Below are 14,945 nucleotides of genomic sequence, written 5' to 3'. Positions count from 1 at the left end.
ATGCATTATGAAAGAGCTGCAAGAGATGAGGCTGCACTTCAAAAGACTGTCGAAAAGAAATTTTTAAAAAGTGGGGAAGGGGTATGTGGGAGAAGGAAGGGCAGACAGAGAGGGTGTCTGTGAAACGTGCTTGTGTAATTGCAGTGACATCTTCATTGAGAGTCCTCCATCTCTTTCCTGTGAGCTCCAAAGGGCGTCGTTGACGCCGGTCGATGTGGAGAGCAGCCGAGGCGCTGTGTTTAGCATAATCCCAGAGGCCATTGTGAGAGCAGCTAGTGAACGACTCACAGTTGCCAGCTGAGATTTCACCAAAATACAGCAGAACACAAGGAGAAGGGGATGAGACGGGGAAATCAGGGGTGGAGGAGGGGTAAGAGTGGGAAAAGACTCCGGAGAGAGATGGGATTGGCGGTAGTGTTGGGGAAGAAAATGCATATGAGCTGATTATTAGGATCTGAGCAGTAATAATTTGTGCGTGCGGCTGTGCCAGGGCTGAGGAGGTCTGTGCTCAACATGCAGCTTTCGCAGCATCAAAGAGTTCGTATAATGTGTGAAATGCGTCTTTTCACCAGGTGGACTGCACCTGTTGGCCCCTATTCAAACCTGAAATTCAATGATCCCCCACTTTTTTTTTAACCAATCACAGACTGTTTTGACTTGTAACAGACAGGCATAAAAAGATTAAGCAAAACTGTCCACTTGGCAACATATCTTCCATTGTGCAACGATCATCACCTTAAGCTAAGATGTGAAACCCTCTTTGATCACGGCCTCAGGTCAGCAGACGGTGTTTGAGCCAACCTTCAGCAAACAATGTGGTCTTGTATACTGCACCAACATGAATAGTAAAATATGTTGCTCAAACAATAGAGACAAGTCTCTTTCGAAGGCAATAGAGAGAATTAAGCGGAAAGCAAAGTCGGTGTTCACAGATTTATAAGTAGAGTTTTTTTGGATAAACTGCAGAATCTCTCCAGGTGATTGTGAGAATATAAAGCACCATCACAGTTGCCTGCAGAGATTACGCAGTCTGCCCTCAGATTTCTCACTTGTGATTTCTGAGTTACATTCACGCCATTCTGCGGTGGGTGTGCTTTATATCAATAAGAGTCAATTGGCAGCAGATGGCTAACACTGATCGGGATAAAGCTCGTGCTCTGACCGCCCCCTCCACTCCTCACCGTTTCCCAAAAGGTCTCGAGTTACCATGGCGACTAGGCCGAGGCACGTGCCTCCCATTGTTGAGCCGTATCCTCCAGGGTCAGCCGCACTCTCCGTTAGAGGTCAGATGTCACCCAGGCCTCTCACCGAGGGCACCACTCGCCAGCCTTCAGCCTTTGACCCCAGCAAACACTGAAACAAATTGAGAGGTGGGGGAAGAAGGCAGAGTGAGATGACAAAACTAAACAGTCACTAATCAATCCTGCCTGATCACCGAGGTTCAGGCCATCCTGAAAAACTTGAGTATCTCCCGTGCTTCGGGCGATCGGAGCGCAGATCAGCAGTACAGTTCTGAGAGAGGATGTCCAGTGTGGTGGAGAATTACTCTGCTTGTTACAGTATGTCTCCCTCTTGTGGCGAAGCGGGAGGTCTCGATTACATTACATTTCATCTGAACTTGGTTCAAAGGGTCAAACTGAAATGTGGGATCTGGGGCGCTGCAGTGTCAGAGAGACTGAAACCATGAAACCACAGCATCAGCCCAGGTTCAGCTCTCTATGTTCTTATCAATCACAACACTTAATAATATAACAAGCAGGGCAACAAAAAGGAAAATGTTCTTACAGAGTGTATGAAAACCTTAGATATATGTAATACTTGGACATTGGATTCTCACCAAATGCATTATTTTGCATCTACGTACTCATCTCACTCATGCATACATTACACACAAAATCCTTTTGACTCCACCCTATCATTGGGATTAATTAGAAAAAGAGCATGAGCCGCTGTAGTGTAACTGCCCAAAGCAGGCATATGTCCACATGTTTTGCCAAGTGTTTGGCCAGAGGTGCCATCTTTCCCATTGAGCCTGGACCTGTGTTAGGATATTCAGGTCATCGGGTTGCAAAGTGTTGCTCAAGCGTTGACAAAAGAAAAATCTTAAGTTTATTAAACGGAACAGGCTGACAGTCCACACTTTGTTAGGCAGTGAATGAACAGAGTGGTTTTGACAGGCCTAACCTCTTAAGCTTCGGGTCCCACTGAGCTCGGCACAGCCAGAGCTAAATGCCATCTGTCCCAACATCATGAGGCCCCCCAACCTGTCCCCCAACAGTTTAGCATAAAGATCATGCAATAGTGCTTTTAAGATACCATATGAAATATTTTTGATCGTCCCACATCACTTTAATAATTTTGGAGTTCCGCGTCGCTGCCAGTTGAAGCAGATTTTCAGTTTAAACTGCTGACCCCGTTAAAACCTTTGCAAACAATAGTGCTTGTAATCCACTTTATGTGGCTTTCAAAAAGAAGCGTACAACGTATACGCACTCTGGATTATTCAAACAAAGAAAAAAAAAGAAAAGAAAAATACTCGTAAACTTAAAAAAAGTTACTGTGAATCTATTCCTTCAACATTCAACTGATTTTTTGTGGAAGTTAGATTATTTTAGGTTGTTTTGTGGTCCCTGCTTACACTCTCACACACTAACTCTGCTGCAGCTTTCAAATGCAATGTTGATTAATTTCTGCACTAAATAAGTTGTCACTAATAAGTGATGTTTTTGAAAGCATAAAGAAGACATTTTCCATGCTAATTAAAACTCAAGGATTTTGCATTCAAGACGGTCTTTTCACAGTGAGGACAGTGCTCTCGAGCTTCATGCTGGGTCATGACCCCGCTTCACATCACTGCTCTCATGCTGGTAACTACCACTCATTGTTATCCTCAGTTAGTGTCCAACTATGACTCATCAATACTGTCAAATTCATTTTTCAACAAATTCATCTATGCTTTACTGCCCAGCACTGAACAAAAGGCAATGATATCACCGTATGAACTTCAGTCGCCATCTTTTCATTCCGTCGTCTGCTCCGTTAGCTGTCATCTGACGTTAAGAGCGAGAAACAACCCCTGTGCCCTGCAGCCAGTGTGCGCTTTAGCACTTCATCAAAGTCCAGGACCTTCACTGTACAACCAATTGTCCTCCTCTAACAAAAAGACTGACGCATTGTATCAGTCGGAGGTAAATTTATCAAAGGGGGCCGATACAATAGACATAGCAGCCCAAATTATGAACCAGGTCTGTAAGGGGGCCTCCTGCTGAGTCATATTGTATTGTTTGTTGATGGTCCAGTTTGGCCTGAATGACATGTGCTGACATTCAGATAAAAAAAAAAAAAAGAAGGGGAAAAAAACCGACAGAAATGCCACTATACATGTACAATATGAGTCAGTAAATGTGAGTGTCAGTACAGCATGGTGTGCAGGAGGTGTGCGAGTGTGGTTTGCGTATGTGGAGCCATGCTGAGCAGCACAGGCCGCCCTGAGACCTCCGAGAGTCGCACATTAGCTAAAAACAATTGGGATCTCCATGAACCGATGTGACATGTGTATTTGTCCCAGCCTTTCCGTTAGGAGCCCTACTGAAGAGGTGAAAGGAAAAAAAAAAAAAATACAACAAGAAAGGGAGGGAAAAGGGGAGACGATGATAAGGAGGGGGCACAACGAGCTCAGTGCGAGTAAAAGCCATCATGCTGTAAATAGTGCATTCTCAATATAATGTGAGGGTGGGTTCACGAACACTGAATCCATGTCAAATACAGCACAATAAACATCTATACTAAATAAACAGAATATGTGTAAAGTCAAATTGTTGAGGAATTGAAAGTTCATTAAAGATAAATTGTTATAATTTTCCCTCACAACTTGGTTTTGTGCACTGATATGCGCACACGGATAACTACAGTCAGTTTCAGAGCCAAAAATTCCCAAAAAGATCAATGTACAGGAAAACTTCCATCAAAATTGCCTTTGGCAAAACAAAGGCTGAGTGAAAAAAAAAATTCTGCCTTTCTTTGCTGTATCAAACAATGACTGAACCATTTATACAGAATAAGATATTTTTAAAATTGTGAAACTGGAAAAAAAAAAAAAAAAATTAGAAGTTCGATAAACTGCACATGGCATGTTTTCAAAAAGTTCCCATAATCCTGTGTGGTATCTCCAAATACTACAAGTGAAGCATACTGTAATTTAGTTTGAAAGAAACAAGAAAATGCAGAAAAGGCCACAAAACGCTTCCTTATAACGATGCGAACCCCGGTTTTTATTTGACTACTGTTCAATAAGAGACGAGCTGCACTGCAGCCTCTCACATAATGAGCTGATGGCACATCAGGCTACTCACTGTCCTGACCATATTTACATCCCATCTCAGTTATTGGATGCATAATTCCTCCACACATCTCTTCAATCTTATATCACCCCTCATCTCTCACACACACACACACGACCGACTACAATTATAATTTCGTATGCTCCAGTGTATCAGCCGCCCGAGCAATTTTCTGCCATTTAAATGTGAATTTATGTGTCATGTAAATGAGAAAGGAGTCGATGTGGGTCCATTGGAGAACTGGCCTTTTACCCAGAAGTGCTGTTATAGACCTCTGGTCAATTCACGGTCTCTGTTCATCACTGAGATTCTGAGATTTAACAGATGGTTCCGGCACTGATAGACACCTCATCTTATCAACCCCGACTCCTCTTACCTAAATACAGTACGACCACAAAGGACAAGGAAGCAATCAGACCATATATTGTAACGCTCATCACTCCTCTGTTCTCATGCCCAGACCCCGGGAGTAGCCACTGAATTAAGCTCGTGTGCCATCAGTTCCTCTGCCGTCATTATTTTTAAATCGTAAAATAGTCATTATGTAACATTATATGTCCGTTATATTTATGATCAGCTTGTTGTGTGAATGTGAGTGCCTCACTCACCGAGTGTATGCAAATTATAAAGCCGAGTCATGTTTGAAAGGGGACGTAAAAACGTAAAATGGGTTCTCTAAATGAAGAACACGTTCTTCTATTGAACCTGCAGATCCGAATATGCCCTGAAACTACCAGTTGATTTGCTTTCAAAACTACAAACACAAGCAGAAAATGTATATAAAAAAGTATCTGGTCAACTACATCCTCAAGCTAAAAGGATAGATCCATAGTTTTATGAATGAGAGCAAACATTTTTTTGTATTTTAATTTGTGCCTTTTTTCCAGTCCGAGAAAAAAAAACCCTTGACAAAACACTGCAAGTAATTAAGTTCACATTTCACAGAGTCAGTTATTGGCTGCTTTATTGGCCACATCACAACACAACAAGCGGTAATATGTGACCTTTATAAACAGCGTTTCTTGACACCTGACGCTGCATTATTCCACAGGACACCCTCAGAGGGCAGGTTTCTGTCTCCAGTATCTTTGGAGAAAAACGTGGTTAAACAGTCACCTGAGCCTCAGATGACAAAGTCTGAACATTTAGAGCTGCTGAAATACGAGTAAAGGGCTGTTTCTACAGTCAATACTAAAATACTACACTGACGCCATATAAAATAACTGAACTCTTCGTATTAAAGTGCCTGTATCGGCCACTTCGTCACCAACTGTTGTACTTCAGGAGATAAATGTAAAGAGAACATTTCAGCTGGTCAAACTGTGTCTGGAAGACAAGACCTTGACCCTTTGTGATTGATCATTTGCTCTTATCAAAACAATAACCTGTACACCTGCTGTTTCACATGCACTCTGCAGCACCGCAGCCACCAATATTGCAAAACTCTTACAGTCCTCAGGCTGCGTCACCTCAGTTCTTATCCAAAACTCAAGGTCTCTGCACTCCTCTGTCAAATACAGCTGCCCTGTACCCATGCCACGGAGCGATAGTTAACTTGATCTCACCTTTGGTCAGTTTAAAAAAAAACATCCTACTATTTAATAATTCATTGATTATTTCTTAAATAAATTCAAAATTCCAGTATTATAAAAAGACACTGTTAAGAAAATAGAAAATGTTTACTAGTAGTAGTAGCCAAAAGCTACAAAGACATCATCTATATTGAAAAAAATTGGTTAAATATATGAGCTAAACTCCTGGGTTGTTTGTGGAGACGTCAGGTGTGTGCAGATGCAGTGAAATAAGATATGAAGCAGGATAGGACAGGGATTGTTTTGAAGAGGATAAAAAAACTACATTAGTTACAGTACTTGAGCTTAAAAAAGAGCCCAAAGCTGTTATAACACACACATACCCCCCCCCCTCTAATCTGCATTTTTCTCTGTTTAGAGTTAATTTCACACTGTGCTCGCTGCTTACGTGACGCTGACCCAGAACCTGCGCCATACAACGGCCCCTCTCGTCGTCGTTTAAGCAGACATGGCACCTCCATTACGCGTGGCGCAGGGTTAAGACAAAGTCCCCAAAAATGCAGTGTTGCAGGTAAAGTGCTGTGTAATTCCAGCCCAGAGAGAGGACTTGAGGGACCAGCAAAAGAGCAATGCTGCTCGCCGTGCGTTTGTGATTGATGGTCTCTGTCTGGGCAATAGCTGACTGAGCAACATGTACATCTCTCTTATTCACACACCTAATGGCATGCACACATCCTCCTGTGTGCTCAGCCGAACGTATTTTTTACCACGGGCCGTAGCTCCAACACACAGGAGCGTCTCGGCCTGTCGTAGTCGTTCGTTTTGAGATGGCACACGCGACGTCTTGAAGTCTGACCTGGGACGTTTGTTGCACGGCCTCATTCATCAGCCGCTCTCTCGCCCATCTCTGCTGCTGTTCGTCGTGGTGTACTGCTGAAAGAAGACACAAAAAAAAAAAAAAAAAAAATGCATGAAAGCATGAGAGGTGTGTCGAACATATGTGGTCGTACTGTTGATCCACAAAAGTGCGCAGTGTAGGAGTGTGTTTCCGCCAATCCTTGATCTTGTCACGTCTCTGTTGTGTAGTGCCAAGACATGTCTGGTCTGGCCTTCAGCCAGGCTGGGCTGGTCGCCACCACGGCCCCAGCAGCGAGCAGGCAGGCCTAGCTTAATGCTGACACATCGCTAACATCAGCCAGGGAGAGGAGACCTCTGGGAGATGCTGAAACATCGCCACAGCACCATTTCAAATACGAAAGGAGGGATACACTTGCTCATCTGCTGCGGAATTTAATTTACAGTCATGCTGAAACTGACATTTTACCAACATCATCTTTAAAGGTTAAATATTTTCCTGAAGAAGCTTTTGCAAATATATAGTGGAAAGGAAATTACGAAAAAAAGCTGTAACCATTTAAAAATACAATTAACTCAAATAAAAAGTACCATATGACGAGCATACTTCAGTCCTGTCACACTAAAGGTGTAACAGGAAAAAAGCATTGAAAAGCTGATTTCATTTTGCCAGATTGAATACATCGATACGTCACTATCACATATTTGGTAAATATTGACTAAATCTTTCACATCATTGCTATTTCCAGCACAAATCAACTTTTTTAACTGTAATATAAAAACACCAGATAACATACTTTCCTCTGAACAAGCATAATACTCACAGTATCATAACCATTTTAAAAAGCGAGGAGTATTTTAACCATCACATTCTGTATAATACAGTGAAAATGAAAAAGCTTTCTGTATGTCTGAAGGCTACAACCTCACGTCGCATCTCTTTACAATACAATCCCATTTACATTTCGATGATTACGATTGCTGCCTTTTGTACTTGGCAAACCATGCAAATGAGATTGGCAGAAACGAGCGAGTCGTCAATATGCACAGATATAACCAGGAGTGCCTCTGATTGATGATGCAAACCTTCTCCCTATAGCCTGTTTTGTGACCTCTGACTTCTCACCCCTCGAGGGGTTAAACTTATTACCCTTTGACTCATATGACCTCTTCTTTGGAAATAGCCAGATTGAAGAATGACCACAGCGTACATCCCATTGGCCACTCTCTGGCCAAGCTGTGACCGGAGGGCTGACCATCCAAACCCTACAGGGATGTGACCCCGGCCCTGCCACACGCTCTGTGGATAATACTATTAACAGGTCAATACAAGCCGAAAAAAAAGGGGGTGACCCGAAAATATGAGGAGAGAAAGGGGCATTGTGGAGAGGACAGATTTTCTGGGTGGATTTTGGAGGTTATTTGTCAAGTCTGTTTGACCAAATGACCATCAGTTTGATATGCAAACAAGGATGCAATGACCCAACCTTCTGAGGCCTTCCTGAAAACGTCAGCATCATGAAAGGAATACAGGTATTTACAGAGAATGATTGTTTCGGTGCCTTTAAGAAAATGCTACAAAAAGGAAGGCAAGTGTGCTTCGAAAACTCCAATGAATGATCGAACTACACCTCTGCAAAACAAACAAAAAAATTCTTATTCATCTTAGTAAAACTACACTGAGCATTTCGGTACAATCCAGATCAATAACACAGGATTTAGCAATTTAACTGAATTCCAAACTACTATATCTTTAAACGAACACTTTAATCGATGTATGAGTGTTGCAGTTCGCTGTAGCTCGATCTGTAGCATGAAGAGGAGAGGGGCGTATTGGGCGTTTGCCAACACACCACGTTTCATGCAAGACATGTGCTCTCTCTCAGACGCATGCACGAGTCTACTTTGCAGCATATTTTTGTTATTTTGCCACATATACCCTTTTTTCCCCTCTAAGCACAAGCCAGTTTTTTTTTTTTTTATGTCCAACTACATTTTTACTGGACACTCGAATCAACTTTTTGAAATAATGGGCCGACAAACAGCACTGCACAACTCGAGTTTTCATAAAGATTTAAATCAAAAAAATGTGTGAAATCTGTTCACTAAATCAATGCTTCACCGTAAAACCCGAAAGACAGATCTCTTGCTGTAAAGATGCTCCCATGTAACACTGGGAGACTTGACTTGACTGGAAGCCTCTACCCAAACATCATAGAGGGGTGTATGCAGGGCACACACACTGCGCTTTGTCTCCCGCCCCTCTGAAGAGTTTAATGCAAATAAATATACTAAAATACCGGACTAAACAAAGCAACAAGCAGGTAAAGCCACGGCCTCCATTAAATTTGTTTTTGAAATCGCCGTATAGGATATGAAAATAAAAAATGAGATGAAATCCATGTGGCTAATACCGTCCACTCTGCTAAAGTTGTCAGACCTGCAGCTACAGTAGAGCTTGTAAACAATCCTTCGAGTCCCACACAAACGCACATGCAATCTCACACGAGCACATTACCAGCAGAGGACCGCGGCTCACTCTAAAGACGGGAAACCTTCGAGCGAAGACGGAAAAAGAGGAGAAAGCTAATAAAACTGTAAAGAAATTAAGGGAGTAAAAGGAGGAAGGAGGGAAAAAGAAACAAAACCAGATAGTACCTCCAAAAGCATCCATGTCCTGAGAGAAGGGTGGGACACCTGCAGAACCTCGCGTGGTCTATCCACATCTCCTCAGCGACTGCTCCCTCACAGAGCGGAGTGTGTGTATGAGCCACAGAGAGAGAGCATGTGTGTGTTGGTGGCTGAGGGAGGGGATCCTACCATCCCACCCCTCCTCCTTAGGACTCTGCCTCCCTAACAGGATGGAGGGGTAGGTGGGGCCACCGCAATAAAGCAAACACACACACACACACACACACACACACACACACACACACACACACACACACACACACACACATAAAGACACACACACACACACTCACACAGACATACACACATTTTTTTACAGTTATGTCCTCGCTTCTTTTGCTCTTTCCCGCCTCCACACTTCCATCTTTTCTCTTTCCAAGACTTGCTCTCGCTCCCTCCTTTCCCTTACAGATTTGCGCTCGCTCCTCTTGCCTCGTGCTTCCCCACTGGATCTCAGTCGGTCTGCCAAGCTCTCACACTCTCCCTCTACCTTTCATCTGCCACCCCTTTTCACTCCTTGCCCACATCCCTCCTCTCTCGCTGTATTGTGTTAACATGCTCCCAGTAATCTGGAGGGGAGAGCCACATATGCCGTTTCTGGCCGGTGGTCCACAACCTGCTAAAACTCCTGGAGTGTGCGAGGTGTGTTTGTGGCTCTGCCGTGTTCCCCCGGTCTTTACGCTCACAATACTACAGCAGTAGGACTGGACGGGACAGTCAGGGAGCGTGGCGTGTTGAAGGGATGAAAACAAGAGAAGAGGGACAGTAGGAGGAGAGGACTGATGCCACCATTAAAAGCAGCAAAGCACACTTTTTCTTTTTTTAACCTTTTGTAGGTCCTCTTAACCCTGAGTCACTGCTCTATCACCCTTCCTTTCCTTCATTCGTCCGGATACCAAACACGGATCCCATGTGATTCGGGGAGTAGCCGTCCCCATACATAAATCATTCTCTTATTCCATTGGCCACACATTACATTGAAAGTATTGATTTTTCACCCCCCGCCGCAGCACTGATTGCAAGGAAACCCTGCACGCTGGTCACAAACAGGAAGTGGGAAAACAAACCGCGGGTGTGTTTCGATTGAGCACAATGGCGGACTCCGAGCTTCGGCCACAACGCTAAAGAGGGTAATATCTGGATTTCTGCACCTCGCCCATGTGGCAGAAACCTAAACAGAGCATGTAGCACAAAAAATAATCTAAAATAATACCTAAAATGTGACAGAACACAAATCTATTTGCCACATCATCCTCAAAATAACACTGTAAGCACCTCCACACGTTAACCACGAACATCTGTTGTAACCGTATCATAAAATTTGACATCAGTCTAAGATGAACATGCACACATGCGCGCCCGACGTTCCAGTGCGGCTCAACATATGGACTTTTATGTAGCTACGGTGAATATCCATCCCCTTAAAAGCGTGGCAATAAAGAGCAATCAGAGCCCTTTGTTTTAAACGAAGCACTGTTCCTAAATTAAAGCCGACCATCAGAACAGCAAACGCTGCCGTTTCCATGACAGCACAGCTGAGGATACTTTGAACTCTAACCTTATACTCCTGCCTGTGCTCTGAAGCGGTGACCACACCAAGGGTCAATCAAAAAGGAGGTCAGCAGGGGTCAAATGGTAATGACTCCTCTCTGGTTACGCAACCGCACCCTATCTGCCTCCTCCAAATAGCATCTCCACATTATTCATCCTAATCAGAGCGTTGCACCTTCCAAGTGTGTGGCGTGAGGTTTGCCCTGCGTCGGGAGATAGGCGAAGGAAAGATGCTGTCAAATGTAAACATACACGCTAAATATATGTGGACGAAAAGCCACACAAACCACCGGTGAACCATTGCCATCCGCACCGTGGGTGTGCTGAAGTGTTTTCCGTCTATAAGAGTCAGTTCATAACATCGAAAGCTTTAAACTGAAACAATTTCAAAGAGACTGAAACATAATTGTTATAGAATATTTATCTTTGATATATAATCACCGGTATGGCTAACAGATGGGTGAGTGAGACTCTTGGTTGTATTTTCAAGAGGCAGCAGAACAATGGCTTGATCTATACTGTACATCTGAACTCAACACAGACTATATTTGAGCAGCAGTTGTGCAAAGTTAGGAGTATATAAGATCCACTGGCACCTTCACCTGCTAGTGCATTTAAAATTGTGTTTGTGATGAGTCAGCACAAAGAACGGTTTAATGGCCAGAAAGCAAATGGTCACATGCATCAACATCGATGTAAAAGTTGAGGAGAAACTAGTGGATTTGGGCCATAAAGAGTGTAGTTAAAAAAAAAAAGAAAAAGAAAGAAAGAAAAGGCAGAGGGGTTCATCCTTAAGAAAGGATGACACCGTCTTGGGGTTGAGAAACTGGGTTGGAAGAAAAGAGGGAAAGACAGATGAGGGGGTGGAGGGACTGATCAGAGGGGTGCCAGACACAAAGAGGCCAGGCCATGGCCGGTGGCACGCGATGGGCAGATTAACCAGCGTTTCCTCCCCTAACTGAAGCATTAGGACACCTGACTGAGTCCCGCCAATGGCAGCCAGCCAAGGATTTGTTGGGGTAGCGAGGGAGGGAGGGGGGGGGGGCAAGCTGGGACTCGCCTTTCAACACTCAGGCTCTTCAACAACACAAAGAGGGGTGGGGTGGAGTTCATGGGGGGGAAAAAAATAGGGGTTGATGGGGCTGGTGGCTTGGAGTGGGGAGGGGGGGGACTACAAGCCTTACCCCTCACCATCTGCTGCCCAGGCTAAGTGAGGACAGGGGTAGGGCTGGTCGCGGGGTGGAGTATGGGGAGCGCGTGCACGAAAAAAAAAACACACACGTGTATCTGCGTGCATGCACCTGTTAGTGTGTCAGTGGGTGGGTGACTGGAATGGCAGATGGACAGGGCATACTCCTGGCACCGAAGCCTCAATATTAGTCATCCCACATTAAGGACTGCCCCCACCCACCCCCCCTCTTCCCCCACATTCCTAACCCCTGCTACCGAATGTCCAGTGCCAGCCAATTCTTTATGTTTTTCCCAGTTTGATTAAGACATCCACGATTAGAGGCATTACAGGCCGGGTGAGAGGGTGTGTCAACTGCTGTTTACTGTAATCAAAGCCAAACGGGCGCCGCTCATTTTGCACCTATGCCACTCGGAAAATTTGAATATCCCCAAAACGTTTGTGTGTGTGTTGCTTAAATTGACAAAACTGTAACTGTATAAAAATGGAAATCTGTAAGCACATCACTGCTATCCAATACCATCCAATTTAACAAATTCTCCTGAGCTGTTTGTTTGCTGAGACACTATTAGCCAGACGCGTTTATTTCCCCGTTTTATAAAAAAAAAAGGGGGGGGGGGCGGGGTCAGAGAGGCAGACAGTTCAGTCTTGCTGAGCAGTAATCTGAAAATGCCTGTAATCCTCCATACAGAGCCCTTCTGGAGACCGTGGTTGCAGTGTGGAGAGGTGTAGCCTCATCTCAGTTTAGCAGCCATGTGTCTGACCAGGCTTGACACGCAACCAGAGCCGTACAGCTGCCAGGACACACACTGAGAGATGAGGCACAGTAAAGCTGCCCTGGTCACTCACTGGAATAATTATGCCAAAATTTGCCCAATACAATGCAGTGTGAGTGCAGGTCACTGAACTTATTCAGCCCAAAGTGTTGGAACAAGTGGCATTGATGGGAGCCAATGAAATCACTGGTTTGTGATCGTGCTATTATAAATTCAGGGTGTGCACAGTATGCTAATAAGCTCTCTTTCTGGAATCGGAGATGAACACACTAAAAACACTGCTCACGGGTAACTGTTTACTTGACAACAGCAGCAGCAGCGGTGGCAAACACAACATGATATTACTTTTTATTCAGGTGACACTTATTTTGAGTGAGTACACGAGAATGTTCCCAGGGGATGTCAGTAACGACGAAGAGGCACTGGCACTCCTGAAATAAACAGCAAATTAGTGCATCCTGTTACACCTTGACAAAAAACAGTACATTTCCACTCAACAGAAACAAGAAAGTTTCCACCAGTTCAACATTTTGGCGCACGATTCTAATTTCAATGATTCAATGATTCTAATTTAGGCATTAATAATGCCTTCAAAATTAAAGGGGTAATAAGTCTTTTTTTTTTTAATCAAATGAGCAGGAAGGTATTTTGTGACTTCCAAATACCTTTTGTTTTTATTCTCAGTACATCTGCACCCATTTCCCCCCCCCCCCCCCCCCTTTTTTAGGATTAAGTTTGCCAGAAGGATGTTCCAAACATCACAACTTCTGAAGATAGATGGCTTGATGAAATCCTTCTCTTCGTGTAATCCCAGACAGATTCTACACAATTTAGAAAGAAAAGTGTTCCTATCAGATGACATCCTGATTGTTTCACCTGATAAAAACAGTATTTTAAGCACAAGTCTGCATTTTTCAAATGGTAAACGCAAACCAGACGTAATGGACTGGGAGGTTTGACGCACGTCCAGTGATGTGAGAGGAGATCTGAGGGGCAGAATACTGGAGACGATGCCCCGCTCTCCGGTGCAGCACCGGGGCTGTCGGACTTGCCTTGGGTTCAGGATGGAGAGCACACCGCTGTGCGTCAGCCGCGCTCCTCCTGCCGCACACCGTGCGCCCCAGCAGCGCGTCCAGGAAGTAGTTCACTCCCGCGACCACCTGCATAAACAACATTGAAATGTAAAAAAAAAAAAAAGAATTTATAAAGAAAAATACTGCATGTTAGACTTCCTGCTTTAAGCTCTACCTGCATTTTGGCGGATGTTATGTTCATGAGTTTGTAGGCGAACCGCTCCTCCTCGTTGACTTTGTTGAACTGAGCCACAGCGAACCGAGCGGCGGACACGACCGGAGCTCCGTCCACCGGGACCCGGCGCGGCCCGCCCAGCAGCAGTCCGCCGGGGGCCCGAGCCGAGCCGCCGGTGCCCCAGGCGCAGAGAAACACGCAGAGCCAGACAAACATCCTGAACCCAGGGGAGGCTGAACGGGTTCCGGCTGCCGAGCGGCTCAAAGCCCGGTTTGAAGACCCGGAGCGCGCGCGCACCTGAGGCCAGTCTGCTGATTGGAATCAATCAGGAGGAGCCGCACCTCCCTGAAAGTAACGCTCTGAAATACACAAAGCCACGTGTTAGGGAACTGTAAACACTCATGACATGACGGTAGTCTGTTTTTTCATTTCTTTTTTTACGGTAAAAACACAAAAGGTCACGTTTGAGGTGCATTTGAGTCCATCAGTACATGGATGCTGCCATACACAAGACTGTAGTGTTATAGGTTCAACAGTAATCAGTATAGTTTTATATTTTTCAAAATGCGTCATTTTCTGTGTTTCACTGACACACGTGCTTTCAGTTTGTTAAAGTTTTCTCAAATTATACATATTTTTCTAAGGTGTTGTCCATCTATTTAAATATGAAGTTTCCTCTCACTGATCCAATAGTGGTGTAATTGAAAACAGCTGTAATTATATTCTATTATCTTCTAAATATTCTTTTTGTGTGTGTTCTGTG

At 44.2% G+C, this 14,945-nt stretch overlaps 1 protein-coding gene across 1 annotated transcript; it reads right to left on the bottom strand.

Moving 5' to 3' along the window:
* Positions 1-13,244: 13,244 nt before the first annotated feature.
* LOC115399907 (cystatin-C-like) lies at positions 13,245-14,424 on the bottom strand. Its single transcript, XM_030107597.1, has 3 exons — positions 14,183-14,424; positions 13,987-14,094; positions 13,245-13,365 (listed from the first exon to the last, which is right to left on the bottom strand). The coding sequence occupies exons 1-3, from the start codon at positions 14,396-14,398 to the stop codon at positions 13,276-13,278; spliced, it is 414 nt and encodes a 137-aa protein (XP_029963457.1). The 5' UTR covers positions 14,399-14,424; the 3' UTR covers positions 13,245-13,275.
* Positions 14,425-14,945: the final 521 nt, after the last annotated feature.

Source organism: Salarias fasciatus, chromosome 13 (assembly GCF_902148845.1).
Source record: "Salarias fasciatus chromosome 13, fSalaFa1.1, whole genome shotgun sequence".
NCBI classification, from domain to species: Eukaryota; Metazoa; Chordata; class Actinopteri; order Blenniiformes; family Blenniidae; genus Salarias; species Salarias fasciatus.
The sequence above is the reverse complement of the archived record's forward strand: the minus strand, read 5'-3'. Positions and strand labels throughout refer to the sequence as shown.

What these genes read in the sequence shown, in the direction of transcription:
- LOC115399907 (XM_030107597.1), bottom strand. Translation starts at nt 14,398, where the DNA reads ATGTTTGTCTGGCTCTGCGTGTTTCTCTGCGCCTGGGGCACCGGCGGC. An exon ending in TAACATCCGCCAAAATGCAG is followed by an intron (nt 14,095 to 14,182) that starts GTAGAGCTTAAA and finishes TTGTTTATGCAG; the next exon opens with GTGGTCGCGGGAGTGAACTA. An exon ending in CTCTCCATCCTGAACCCAAG is followed by an intron (nt 13,366 to 13,986) that starts GCAAGTCCGACA and finishes TGTTTATTTCAG; the next exon opens with GAGTGCCAGTGCCTCTTCGT.